General features: G+C 53.7%; 1 protein-coding gene across 6 annotated transcripts in view; it reads left to right on the top strand.

The window, feature by feature from the left end:
• SCAPER (S-phase cyclin A associated protein in the ER) overlaps positions 1–14,441 on the top strand; it is a 147,886-nt gene that overhangs the window by 126,403 nt on the left and 7,042 nt on the right. For all 6 annotated transcript variants that reach the window (XM_024561821.2, XM_024561822.2, XM_045196660.2 and 3 more), the window contains one exon: positions 586–735. In XM_024561821.2, the coding sequence (XP_024417589.1) occupies positions 586–735 (150 nt within the window). The remainder of the gene's footprint in view (positions 1–585; positions 736–14,441) is intronic.

Genomic DNA, 14,441 nt, shown 5'->3' on the forward strand with positions numbered 1-14,441 from the left:
CACAAAGGGCACCGGAAGCCTAAGAGCTGGGGGGGCTTCATGGTTTGTGTTTGGGGGGTGGGCGGGTGGGTGGTTATTGGGGTTTTAATTCTTTTGGGAACCTTTGGGAGCTGGGAGCTGTTTATTTGAATAATAATTATTTATGTTTTCTATTTGAACATAAGTAAATAATTAAAATTGTATTTCTATCCCTGTGTAGAAGAAAATATTTTCTCCTTCAGGAAAAAAAGCATTGCACGTTAGCTAAATGGTAGATTTACAGATGATTTTTAGTACTCTGACATTTTTCCAAATTTTTTCACCGTAAGGCTATTTGTACAATGAGAAAAAATAACTTACTAAAAATGGAAGAAATAATCATGCATTAGGTGCCTTGATCTATTTAGCACGGGCATTTGGTCAGCTGTGCTCTATTTTCTGTCCCTTCTCAGGTTAAATGTTGCATTTATTACAATCATTTGTTAGCCCAAGTATCCCCGCACTGAACCTTAGGCATTGTATGTGCACAGGGCCGGGCCTCACCTGGTACTTGGCGGCCCCCGACTCCCCTGGGCAGGGGTTTTAATGGCTCCTTGTCTTTGCCAGTCCATCGTAGGGGCCGAAGGCTTGTCCCTCGCGTTCCGGCACATCGCCAGCTCCCTCCTGGGCCACTGCAGCCAAGTCTCCTGTGAAAGCCTCCTTCATGAGGTCATCGTCTGTGTGGGCTACTTCACTGTCAACCACCCAGATAACCAGGTAAGAGGCCCCGGGAAGGCCCTGAGACTGCTCCCCGAGCGCTGAGAGGGTGAGGCACTAGCGCGAGAAAAGGCAGGCTGGCCTGCTGGGGCCCACCTGTCCTGCGGGAGGCCCTTCACAGGCTCCTGGGAAGTCTGGAAGTCTCTGGCTTCTTCTCTCCAGAGATGTGATTAGCAGCACTAGGTTAACACTAGGCCTCCTCTTAGAGCTGTAAAAATAAATTATTTTTTATAAAACAGCCTTAAGCTGCACAGAAGCATCTGCTCCCTCACTACATGGATGCCGGTGCTGTAAGCTTATGCTCTGTTCTGAGGGGGTAGAGTGCATCTCCCCCTTGGGGCATTTTGTAAGAAATACTAGAGTCGGGTGCTTTATGACACAGCTTTTGGCCTCTGCCTGGGTGGGTAGAGGCTGCCAGCAGGTGGTGGAGGGGAGCCTGGGAAGGCAGCACTTGGGCTCTGCCCTTTGAGTCACCGGAGTGGTTTGCGTTTGACTCTTTGGATTATTTGGTTCTTGATCAAGATTTGTTTTGTAAATGGGGTTCTGCTGCTTTTGGAACTGGGAAGATCTGTGACAAAGCTTTATTATTTCCCCATATTTCCCTTTATTTTTAAAACCAGAGATGTCGCATAACTGACCTATCAAGTAGTAGTTCTCGACTATCTCATTTCTGTCTTTAGTGTCTCGTAACCGGAAGGCTGTACCTTCCGCCCACCACCACCCGTCTGTGGGTATTTTCACACGGGTGAGCTCACACTGAACGCTCATGTCCCACTCCATACACCTGACCTTACCTCACAGTCGTTCCCTGTGAACATCAGGTTCAGTGTCTGTGTGGCCTCGTCGTATGCAGGCGGCTCATAGTTGACCCAGCAATTCCTGCCGTGAGTTGTTCACCACCTTATTGTGACTGCACTTGGGGAGAGAGGTGCATGGTTGGGGTGTGTGATAATGTTTTGCTGTGTACAGTCTACAGCAAAAAGTTCAGTTCTGTGAGCCTTAAGAATGAAACTGCTAGTTATTTTACCAGCAAAAAGAAAGGCTGAGGAGCTGCCCTTCTGCAGCCCTGGGACGCACCTGTGTGCCTGGCTGGGGAGACACAGAGATCCTGGGAGGTGTGAGTGCGTGTGTCCTGTGAGCACCAGCGGACCACAGTGTGGGAAACAGAGGCCCCAATCTAACGCCGGTGCCACCACTCGAGGAGGGAGCTCAGGGAAAGCGACTCCCCCTGGGGCTTGAGCATTGCGGCCGCACTGAGTGGGAGATTGGTTCTAGGGGTGGGTAGTGGTGAAGGAGGCACAGTTCGGTGAGTGTGTACTTGATGCCTTGGAACTGCAGGCCTGAAAGTGGTTAAAATGGCAAGTGCCACGTGATAAATTTACCACCACAAAAAAAGGCTTTAAAAAAGTGGATGGCACTAGATGACCTCCCTGTGAGTTTGGTGATATTTTAAAGGCTGAGACTGAACCACAGCTGGGCCAGCATTCTGATCTGGGAGTTCCGAGTGTCTTGTGGGTTTTCAGATTCTCCTGTGCTGCTCCAGGCTCTGTCACCCCAGGTCACTCTCTGAGCCACCTGCCCACTCCGTGGCCGCTCTTCTTGAAAGCCAAATACACCCTGGCTCTCCTGTTAACAGAGGGGTCAGCAGAGACTTACAGGTGAGATGCCAGGAGCCTTGCTCTGGGATGCCACCTGGAGCCACAGCTGTTCTGTCTGCAAACAAAGCTGTCCCCGGGTTGCACTCTGGGTTTAACTCGGTGCGCTAAGGGACAGGAGGGCGGAGTGGCCTCACAGTGGCTAAGATGATAAAGCTCCTGTCCCTGAGAACTGGGGGTTTTCTGTAACTAAAAAGCTGATTGTTTATTTTCATTCTAAAATCTTGTTTCATTAAATTCCCGTTATACTCCGCCAACCCAGTCACTTGCTAAGTGAGTGTTTGCAGAAGGGACGTAGTAAGTGCAGTTGTGACCTCTCACCCCAGTTGCAGGCACAGGTGGTGCAGCCCTCACCCCCACGGACCGGCCCTTCCCATTTCAGATGGAGAAACAGGCCCAGAAACGAGAAGGAATTGCCTGGCAGGTCTGGCAGGGCCCCAGTTCCCCTCTGTTCTTAAAAAAGTGAATTTTTTTGGCTGCTTTGTCTAAATCACAAAAATTTCACAGGAGACATTACAATGAGTAACTTATGCAGTGTCTCTGTGTTATTAGTCAGGAGTCTCTTGGATTTGCAGGCCCGGGTGTCTGCAGGAGAGCCCTTGTTTCCTGTGGGGAAGCAGCATGGGTCTCCGTGAGACGGGGCGCCCATGCTCCTGCTGCAGCTGCGCTGATAGTGGGTCATTCATTACTGTGTGCCCCCTTCGGTCCATTGACTGGACTGGTGGGCACAGCCCCTTGAAAGCAAAGCGACTTCAGCAGGCGAACCTGGAGAGCAGAGCAAGTGCCCCTATGGGAGGGTGCTAGTCACCGCCTCCCTGCAGGGTGGCTGTTTCTAATGAAAATGTTGTGTTAAATCAAAGGCTTCCTTGTATTTCATGGCACTTTCAAGATTATTTCTAAGTTTCTTCCCATTTAATTATTACAATGAACGTAATTAGCATGTGCTGTGAGCCTTTCACTTTATTTACATTTTATATTGGATAATTAAATGTGGCCTGATAATTAAATTAGCTCCAGTGACAAATGATAGGACTGCCTGCATATGGCTGTATGGGGAATAAGCACCTCCGCATATTCATTTAGGGAGTGGCTGACTTTCATTTGCAAAGATCCCCTAGATTACAGCAGCCGGAATCTCTGAGGAGAGTTGAAGGGTCTCTCTGGCCCACCCTCCCCATCAGCTCCTCCGTGGAGAAGTCCATGCCTGTCTCGTAACATCAGCTCTGCACATACCACAGGCCCCTGCAGGCTTCTGAGAGATCAGACCAGCAACTGAGCTGGACAGGAAGGCTCTGGAAATGAGGTCTGAGCGGTGTGACAGGCAGTTTCCAGGTCTTTTGTAATTTGGTGATTTAGTAAGAAAACCCAAACCTTAACTGACCAAGCATCCCTAAACTCTGTAAATTGTCTCCCCCTCGGCTGTTTCCCTGCAGCGGACCAGAGGCTGTTCCCACGCGTGCACATGGGTGCTCAGGGGGCAGAGCTGTGTTTCCACAGGGGCACAGCGTCCCAGAGCCTGATGCCAGGGTGGAGAACGTCAGAGGCAGCCTGGTTCCCACTCAGACAGTCTTCCTTTACTCTGCCATCCTCCCAGGCAGAGGTCCTCGGTCACGCCCATTGGGTGAACTCCCCGCCTGGCCCAGGAATGGCAGGCACTGGGAATGGCCAGAATGGGGCCGCCAGTGCCCAGGGTGTTCCGCCCTGGCAGGGAGTGCGGCCACTCTCTGTAGCCATCACCCCTGCGTGCAGTTTTCTGTGTTTTCTCTCTGACAAGTGCAGTGCTTTCGGTAAAATACATATGTATCGTGTCTAAAGAAGGGCCCAAGAATTTCAGCAACACAGCCGTTTTGGGGTTACTCTAAATATTACAGTGCTAAATAAAAATGTGGGCTTTTCCCCCCCAAGGTAGAACAATAAACTTCCTAATTAAAAATAACTTCTGCTTACACATTTATTTTAAGACTTTCATTGAGTGACCTGGCTGGTATTAGAATGGAGACATTTGCCAGTTTGCAATTTTGGCCGATTGTGGTAAAAGTCACCCATTCTGGATTCTCACAGAATCCAAGTAAGACACTTTCTACTTCCTCATCTCTTTGGTGAGTTTTCCAACTCCAGGGTAGTTTGAAGTACCACATGCTCCCGTCATGTGCCTCCTTCCCTGGGCAAAGCAGCTGAGAGATGATCAGGAGCCTCGCCCCGTGGACCAGCACCGGCCAGGGCACTGTGGGGCCTGACTGAGAAAGGGACGTTCTCCCGTTCTCCCGACTGTGACTCACCGTGTCCCCACAGGCCCTCCTGCGAGTGGACCTACATGGGGGCCCTGACTGGATTCACATCCAGAGTCCGTCTGTGGCCAAGGATTTGAAATTGATCTTTGATGGCGCTACACGCCAGATGCCACAGAGGACAAGAGTGTGGTCTCTGAAGTCAGCAGGCTTGGAAATCCCTCTGCTCTATCCCAGAACTTTGACCTTCGTCAGGTTACTGAACATGGAGCCTTAGTGTCCTCGCCTGTGAGAAGGGACATGCTCCCACCACACCCCAGGTGCTCGTGTGGGATGGTACGGGCCCCACTCGGAGGGGTGCTGGGGAGGCAGCTGCAGTCCCTTCCTCTCGCCCTGACATCGCAGCCCCAGGGCACCAGACAGCACACCAGGGTCACACAGCAGTGCAACACGCAGGTCGCACACATCAACCAGCCCTCCGTTCCCAGCCTCCTCAGGTCCTCACCTGCCCAGCACCACCGCACATCACAGTGCCCCAGTGAGTACCTGCTGAATGAATGAGCAGATGCTAAGATTATACATCACTCCTTGGGCAAAGTACCGCAGAAAAGGTTACGATGGCCCCAGGCTTTGGAAGATGCAGCACTGCTGTTTCACGGATCTAACCTCCTGAACCGGCTTTTACCTAAAAATTGAAGAGCTGTTTCTTTGGCACTATAAATTATTTATCTTTGAATCTGTTCTAAGAGAAACTTGTTAGCTTTGTTTTTGCTGGAGCCAGCAGTTCTGAAAACCAAAGGAAATTCTGTTCAATGTTTGGCAAACCCTGTTTTGAGAAAACAGCCCCATGCAAGAGCACGGGCCATGTCCCACCCCTCTCACAAGGAGGGGAGGATAAACGGGCAGGTTGTCCTGAGTGCCCCTTCACCAGGACGAACTAGAGACGAGAAAGCCCAACTCACAGGTGATTGTAAAGACGGAGCGCTTCCTGGTTACGCAGAGGTCCCAACACTGACTTCCGGTTGTGCGTGTCCGGCCTTTGGGGTCTGAGCTCACCGAGCCGGTGGCGTTGTCACAGCAGATCTACTCTGACTTACTGTGACTGTGATTTGAAAAAGAAGAAAGCCTTTGGCAGGTATGTCCCACCTAAGAAAGCCCATTGTGGGAGAGCTACAACTAAATACCCCAGATCACCACATTATTCATTTTAATAGCGAGTTTCCTGAGGGCATTTCAAAGGATTTTTCTGGAATCCCTTTGGGAATCTTCATTCTTTCAGCAGTTGCCGCAGGCCTGTCGGGGCAGTCGGTGGGCCGGTCTCTGCTCTCGGCCTCTGGCAGTGTCGCTCTGGCTGGATGAGAGGGAGGGGCACGGGCTCTGGGCCCAGGCGACTTCAGTTCTGTCCGGCTGTCCCACTAATGCCTGTGCCATCCAGGCAGAGCACTTACCTTCCAGGTGCCACCTCTCAGCTATAAAATTCGGTAACACCGACAACAACTCGTGGGACACATTCTCTGGGCCAGAACACATGCTGTTTCAGTGATGTCACTGAAATCACCCTGTCTACCTGCAGGCTCCCTGCTCGCAGTGGGAAAAGGCATGTGGTCTCCGTGCTTCAGCTCTGACACTGGCTGCCACCCCACAGAGGCCTCTCTGCTGTCCCCATTTCCCAGCTGTGTGGGCCATGGAGGGAGCTCGGTCTGCCTGCTACCCGCAGGGGCCCTCTGTGGGCCCAAGGACGGGAATCACCAGGGCCCCTCGTGTCAGGCTCTCTGGGCTGCCGCTGAGCACACTGCTGTGGCCCGGCTGCCAGCTCCTCTCCCGGGGTCACGCCTCTGTGAGTGGGACGCACTGACTGCTGATCACCAGATGCTTGTCGAGAAGGCAGTGGTGGGGCGAGGTGGGGGTCTCCACTCACCACTGTGGGCTGCAGAAGTGGGAGGAAGGCAAACCTCACACTGGAGTAATTCTGCCAGGATGGGCCGCTGCTCAACTGAAAACACCGCAGAGAGACAGAGGCGCTCTGAGACCGCGTTAGGAAGAGACACTGGGAGAAACGTCTGACATGAATCACTCAGAACATTTAATGGGCCTTAATTGAAACCTTATCCTACTGTACTCAGAGCAGAGAGATGAAAGCCAGAGAAATCTGAGAGACCATTTATTTCACTTGAGAAAGCAGTAAACTGAACTACAAAGAGACTGGACTACTATTACATTTTCATCATTAAATAACATTGTCATAGACTAACGCTGTGGTGCCTGTAAGTTCTCCCTGGCACAAACCCACGCCCCCTTCTGCTGTGAGGAGGTGACTGAAAAGTCCCTGCACCTCAGCACCGCCGGGGTCCACCCTGCTCTCACGCCACCCAGAGGCTCCAGGAAGAAAGGTTGGGCACCCGCAGTCCTCACAGAAAAGGTCCAAAGCCCAACAGAACGTTTGCGTGCTGACACATTATTCATGGCGTTCTTCCACTTACCCACCTCTTACCCTCCACACGTACCCTGTTAGTCTGTGATGGTCGTGATCTTTCCAGTATCACGCATGCTCGTGTGTGTGTGTGTGTGTGCGCGCGCGCACGCGCACACACACACGGGACAGTTCCCTTTAGGACCTGGATTAGAAAATCACAACAACTACTAGAGAAGAATTTGAAGGTGGCATGTTTTGTGTTATGACTTTTTTGATTCTTAAGAAAAATACATTCTAAGCTTTTTTTTATACCGTATTTAAGTATGACATTCGTACAGGCATAGGTAGCATACGGGCTCCTGGCTGATGGCACAGGGTCACGTTGCTCTTGACTCACCGCCTATGGCTGTCTGTGGCCAGCCTCTCCTGCTCCGCCACCCAGGGCGGACGGGACACAGTCCCTGCTGGAAAACAGAAGAGCAGAACGAAGTGGCCCTTCAGCTGTGTGGTGATGTGGTGAGTCTGTTTCCTTTCCGAGGTCTGTGCTCCTTAGGCCCTTTCTCAAACCTAAATTACAGTGGAAACAGTACTTTTGGGTTTAGTCCTGACAAGTTGTAGAGTCTGATTTTTAGGGTTAGGCAAGTGTCTCAGATAATCCAGCTCAGCCTCCCCGTGCTGCACCGCATGTTTGCAGGGAATTCAGCACATACTGCAGTGTAAAAGGTAACTCCTTTTCTCACGGAGCAGGAGGCTGGGCGTCACTCATTGTGGGGGACATAAGCTTTGTGTCCATGTGAACATTTGCCACTCCTCCTTCCCTCATTCACCCCTTTTACAAAATGACCACACCGTGTCAAATCATGTGCTGGGAGGTGCAGAAACGAATAGAACCCACTGCCTGGCCCCGGGCTGTCTGTGTGAGACTCATCTGCTCCTCGGTGTAGGGCTGCGGTGGCCCAGGCACTGTCCTAGACACCAGCACACAGGAGAAATAAGCACACAAAGTCCCCGCCTCCAGTCGCTCACATCCGGGCAGCAAGGGAGGGACAGACAACAGACGCACCTGGCTGTGTGCCAGAGGGTCCCCGTGGCTGGAGATGCTCTGGAGCCGACATTGAGAGGGGACTGGACACTTCCCAGCAGCAAGCAGGAAAGACATTCTTGGCCGAGGAAAGGCTATGAGCGAAGGTTCTGGATGCAGAATAGCCTGGCAGGGCCAGGGACTGGAGCTGTTCATTCTTACGGGCACCTGGGAGGTAGAGCCGAGTGAAGCAGCAAGCCGGCCCAGGTCGAGACGTCCAGAATCTTGGGGACTTCTCTCCCGAGCAGTGAGGAGCTCCAGTGCCTTGCTGCCGGAGAACGCATGTCTCAGAGTCCACCACACTGTGTGGAGGATGGGAAGATGGACCACAGGCCGTCACAGCGGGACGCAGGGCTGTGAGCGGGGGCCTGGCTCTGAGGCAGGAGTGTCCCTGCAGGAGCCCAAGGGTGTTGGAGGAGGGGCTGCCCAGAAGCCTCCTTCGCATCCCCATGGTGGCCCGCAGCTCACAGCCCGTGTCCCGGAGGAAGCAGAGAACCGCAGTTGGGCTTCTCACCCAGTTTCCCTGGAGGGACACGTGAGAGAGCTGCTCACCCCTTCTTTCTCTAGCATCCCCTGGTCTCCAGAGCCTGTGAGAGGCCAGGCCACAGCGTCTGCCTTCAGCCTCTGGCCGCTCCTGTCCCTCCATGAAGCTCTGCTGCCAGCACAGGGGAGGCTGCCTCCTGCACAGCCCACCATGGTCCCTGCCCTGGACTCGGCCTGGAAGAGAGGAGGGAATTGTGTGCGTGCCAGCCAAGGGGATCTTTGTGCTTCTCTGCTCTGAATTGGGTTATGTGAGTGTACAGATTTGCCAAGTTCTGTGATTTATAAACTAGACCATTTCCACGTGGCCTCCATGCCTGGGCATCAGGTGTGATGGGACCTGTCAGGAGCGGTAGCGCTGGCCCAGCCACCCGGCCGCTGCTGCCTCACCCGAGCTTTGCAGCAGGACCTGTTCTGAGGGAGGAATGCAACTCTGCTACAAAAATATGCTTTGTTCCCGTGATTTACAGACTATCTCAGCTGTCTCTCTCAATGAGTTTAGGTGTCTAGACACCTGTTTTTGTCCTTCTGTTGAGGACATCTTGTCTCTGACAAGAAAAGGGAAAAAACAAAACAAGAATTCTTAGGCAGGAAGATGTTGCCTTGGTGAGACTGAACTGTCTGTACACATTCTGTGTGACTTTGCCCACCCTGCCACACTGGCCGACACTGCGGTCTGGCCTTAGGAGTGACGGGCCAGCTCCCGGGGCTCTCCAGGAGAGGCCGCCGTGCCCCCACTGGCCTAAGAGACTGGCTTCCATGGGTGCTGGTGCAGTGCTGTCATCTGAGGCCCTGGGGTGGCGGTTGTGGGAACCTGAGCTCAGTCCTCACCCATTCCTTCCTCAGACAGTGAGTACAGTACCTGGTATTTGATAGCAACTGTGCTAGGCACTACGCCAGACACTAGGGGTACAGCACCAGGTAAAGGGACATACCCCGCCCGCACAGGGCTGACAGACTAGAGACTGTTGAAAACTGGGCTTCACTTTTATTGGACTTGCTCCCCAAACGTGCATTGGTAGACAGCTGCAGGGTAAAGAGGTTCCCTGTGAGGAACAGACATGGGTTTTGTGGGAAGACTGGGTCCCCTGTGAGGGCAGGGCTGGCTCTGACTCGCCACTATCCCGTCCAGGTGCCTCGCACCACGCAGGCCCGGTGGGGGCTCAGTAAACATGTGATGAAGGGATGACTTGTCTGCTTGCTCACTTCCTGGCTCCGGGCCACCCTCCAGGCCATCAGAGTTGGAGGAGAGGCGCAGCTTCCGGCTGTGGAACGTGATAGAGTCTGCACAGGTCTCCTCGCCGAGGATCCCAGGAAGTGAGGGCGGCTTGTCCTTTTCACACGCGTGAGCTGCACACTCTCCCAGGCCTGCTGCATTTGCAGACCAGACTGACTCAGTGCCTTGCCTCCACTTTCCTTTTCTTCTTCTTTAAGTTCAACTGCCAGGAAAAAGTACTCAGGCCATACCAAGGATTTGCATTATAAGTATACATGGTAGCATTTGTTTCAAAAATGTAAGACCAGGTTCTGAAAACCTGACAGGCAGCTGGCTGCGAGACCATCCATCACAGGAAAATGCTCTTCCAGAGTCACACTTCCAGCCCCACACACTATGCTTCTCGCTCAAGTTCTTAAATCTGATCATTTGAGACAAACCCTCGGCATAGCCCAGCGCATAGCCAAGAACTGGATATCTGATACCCAGCCAGGCAGAGCATAGGTTTCTGAAGAAAGGCCTTTTGTGTTGGTTTTATCTGTGGTGTCGGTTGGTTGCATCTGTTTGGAATGGCAGAGTATCATCCTCATCTTCATCTGGACTGGCAGGGTTGTGTGAGAGGCTGGCTGGCAGCCAGGCAGGGGAGTGAGTTGAGGCGTGGCTACGGAGTCCCTCTGCCCGGGGAGCGGCGCCTTGTGCATCTGATGGCCCTGGGTGTGCCTGGGGGGAGCAGAAGCCCACGCTCAGGGTTCCCCGGCTGCCTGGGCGCCTGGGACAAGTCCTTTGAACTTTCTGAGTGTTAGGTTTTTGTCTTATGAACTAGGGTGGGCATCCCTGTTTGCCCACCAAATGTGCATGTACGGTCTTTGCAGACAGCCTGTGGGTGCCCAGGACCCTGTGGGTTCCGAGCCCACCTTCCTTCTAGGGTCGGAGATAGCTTCTCACAGCCTTGGTTTTGTAGGGAGGTCTCAGTCGGTCAGGCTGCAGGAACAACGTGCTACAGGCTGTGGTTTACACACGACACAACATTGGTTTCTCAGGTTCTAGAGTCTGGAAGCCCAAGGCCTCAGTGCCGTCTGGTGGGGTTCCGGGGAGAACTCTTCCCAGGTTGCAGAGGGCCGCCTCACATTGTCCTCAGCAGAAAGCGGCCTAGGGAGCTCTGTGGGGCCTCTTCATGAGGGCACTAGTCCCAGCCAGGAAGGCTCCTGATGCCGTCCCTTTGGCGTTCGGTTCTACCTCTGGTTCTGGGGGGACACAAACAGTCTTTCACAGGGACCAGCTGTGCAGACCAAAGCCATCACGATTGGGAGGCCATTGCGGTTTCTGAGTCAGAAGCGGCACTGGAGCTCCCAGGAAGAGATGGGGATGAGCCTTGCCCCCCAGCAGAGCAGCACAGCACAGAGTGAGGACACGGCCCTTGCCCATTGTTGCTGACCTGTCTCTGGCTGTGCATCCTGGGAAGACTTCCTGGCCCTGAAGGTTTCCTGAAGGGCTTTGAGGGAAGCTCTTCCTGGGCCTGAATTGGGAGCCCACAGCCCTGACCTGCGAGTGCTGGCTCTCCCTGCTGTGTCAGCTGGACACGTCCAGTACAACAGCCTCAACACAGAGCCCTCTACGCCTCTCTCAGTGCCACTGACCTGTGTTTCTTGGATCGCGCTCATACTGGGGTTTTCTCTCCAGAGCTATCAGGTGCACTTCCCACCCCAGCATCCTGGCTGGCACCCCAGTGCCGTTTGCAGAGCTCTGCCCATGCAGGCAGGGCCATGCTGCCAGGTCCCTGCCGCGGTGTGTCAGGGAAAACATTCGTCAGGCCTCACACTGGGGGGCGCCTGGTCCTGCAAGTGTGTGGAAGCCAGATGCCACAGTGGAGGACCCCAGGCGGCAGAGCCCATCACTGTGTGGGTTTGTGCATCGTGGTCACCAACTGTCTCAGTGAGCCTCGTCGAGGCCCTGCAGGCCGCCACCCACCCTACTTCACGGAAAGGACCTGGAGCTCACAGTGCTTAACTGACCAGAGCCAGGCTGCCTGCGACCAGACCCCTTAACCCTGCACAGCCATGGCCCAAGGCCACTGAGGGACAGCTGACCCCTCCCCTTCTGAAATACAGCTGGTTAGCCAGGGTGACCTTTCTCGTGAGACGTTGTTCTGGCCGGGCGATGCGGAATCATGGGTGTCACCCCAATTCATGTGGTGAACCTTAACCCCCAATGTGACTACACTTGAAGACAGGGCTTTCAGGAGGTAATTAAGGTCAAGTGGAGCATCAGGGTGGGGTATTGGGATTGGTGGCCTTAGAAGGAGGGAGAGAGGGCTCTGTCTCTCATCACGCACTCACCGAGAAAAGGCCACGTGAGACACAGCGAGGTGTGTCACCAGAACGGGCAAACTGGCGCCGTGATCTGGATTCCAGGCTCCAGAAACACATTTCTGGTGTTGAGGCTGCCAAGCGTGCAATACCTCGTTGGCTGGCGGCCTGCGCAGACCAAGACGGGCTGGCAGGGAATCTGGGAGCTGCTTCTCTCCTCCTGAAATCCCCCACCTACTGTGTTCCGGTGCCCAGCTCAGGCCCAGCCCTGAATGTCCACATTCCCCTAAGTGAGCAGTAACCTCTCCCTCCCTCGGGGTCTCCTAGTACCTCGTCCTTCCTTCCCTGATGACTCAGGCTGCTTTGATTATTGCCACTTGTGCACATAGCTCGTCTCCCTGCGTGCGAAAGCAGGACACCTCTGTGTCCCTACAGACTTAGCACCGGAGATTCAGGCAGTGCCTGCTGACTTCAGCTGGAGCCCTCAGGCGCCCGGGTGACCTTTGGTAGGAAGGACAGACACTGGAACCACCAGTCAGCAGACAAAAGAATCGGCCTGTCCACCTGTCTGCTCCACATCCATTTTTACCGCCAGCATTCACGTCTGCCTGGCCCGCTCTCCACCGGGCTGTAGCATGTATTCCTTCTTCTAAAGCCTCTTCTTCCCAGAACTGTTGATAGTTCCAAAAAGAAGAGGAAATGGGAGTATCTCTCTCCCTGCCTCTCCCTCTTCCGACCCCAGTGATACTAAAGGAAAAAGTGGTGAGGACCAGGACCTGGGGAAAAGTCCCCCCATCAGTGCCTGTGGGTCATGCCTCCAGCCTCTGCAGAGGGTGATCAAGAGCGGACCCGAGAAGGCCTGAGCCTCCCTCTGAGAATCCAGTACAGTTTCCGCACGACTGGCCTTCCATTCAAAGCACAGCAGTCTAATTTTCCACGAGAGAGACTGTAGCTGGTGCGGCTCAGTGGGTTGGGAGCATCCTCCCATAAAACAAAGTTCCCAGGTTCGATTCCCGGTCAGGGCACATATCCGAGTTGCGGGTTCAGCCCCCCAGTCAGGACACATATGAGAGGCAACAAGTCAATGTTTCTCTCCCTCTCTTTCTCCCTCCCCATCCCCTCCAAAAGTCAGTGAGCATGTCTGCTGGTGCGGACAGGTGGCAGGGTTGGAGATCGAGCACTTGGGTCATATTTGCTTTTTGGGGGTACTGGCAACAGAGTTATGTTCACTTGGTGAAAATTCAGCTGTTCACTCAAGGGTTATGTGTACATCAACGAAAAGTTTACTTTTTAAGAAATTCTTCACCTTCAAACCCAGAGCTACTGGGTGATTTGCCCAGGTCACATGACTAGCTGAAAGTGGACATCATATCTGAGAGGTAGTTTCTCAGTGCGAGGGGGCTGTCCCAGCCCCTGCCCACCATCTCTGCTGTCCAGGCCCCTCCCGGTGTGGCACAGTGTTCTATGGGAAGCCCTTTTAGGGTGGTGTTGGCCTGTGTAAGCTAAAGGGAGGGGCAGGTGGCCTGGCCAGGCTCAGAGTGGTGCCCACCTTTATAAACAAAGGTGACAGACCAGCAGTAATTGATTTAGTTATAGCTCCATCGGGAAAGCAGATAAAAAACACTGTATTGTAAATCTGAGCTTTCCCTGAATTGTGTACATTCCTTTCATTCAGCAAGACTTTCATGTTCCACGAGAACTCTCTGTTGACTTTCTACTACCTTTGGAACACTTCAGCAGTCCAAGGTGACGTCGGACCACCTTAGGGCCTGGATGAAAGAAAACAGTCCTGACCTCGCCCCGCAGGGCCCTGAGTGTCCGGGCCGGGCTGCTGGCACCCTGGCCTTCTTTCCCTGCCCGTAAGGGGGTGCTCAGCCTAGTCCAGCCGACTCACAAGCCCAGCTGAACCACCCTGCAGTGGTCTCACCCGAGTCTCAGTGCTACAGGTCAGCCCCTTCCTGGACCTCCCAACCCTGTCTCCCCACAGTGCGGAAAACATGGTTCAAAACACAGTGCCGAGGAGATGTCCTCACAGCGAGGCTGGGGGTATGGCTCGCACCTCCCCTTGTGGCCCCCTGACCTGTTCCCTGGTGGTCTGTCCTAAGTGGTCCTGTGGGTAGAACTCCTTACCCCAAGGTAACCAAACTGCCTGCATCCGTTAGTCTCTTCACAAACCAGGGGCTTATAGGTAGGTCATCTCACTCCACTGCTGGTGGCCTCTGGAAATCCGCCTCCTCCACAGGCAGCTCTGCACTGTTCCTGCAGGG

Source organism: Desmodus rotundus, chromosome 10, assembly GCF_022682495.2.
Source record: "Desmodus rotundus isolate HL8 chromosome 10, HLdesRot8A.1, whole genome shotgun sequence".
Classification (NCBI taxonomy): Eukaryota; Metazoa; Chordata; class Mammalia; order Chiroptera; family Phyllostomidae; genus Desmodus; species Desmodus rotundus.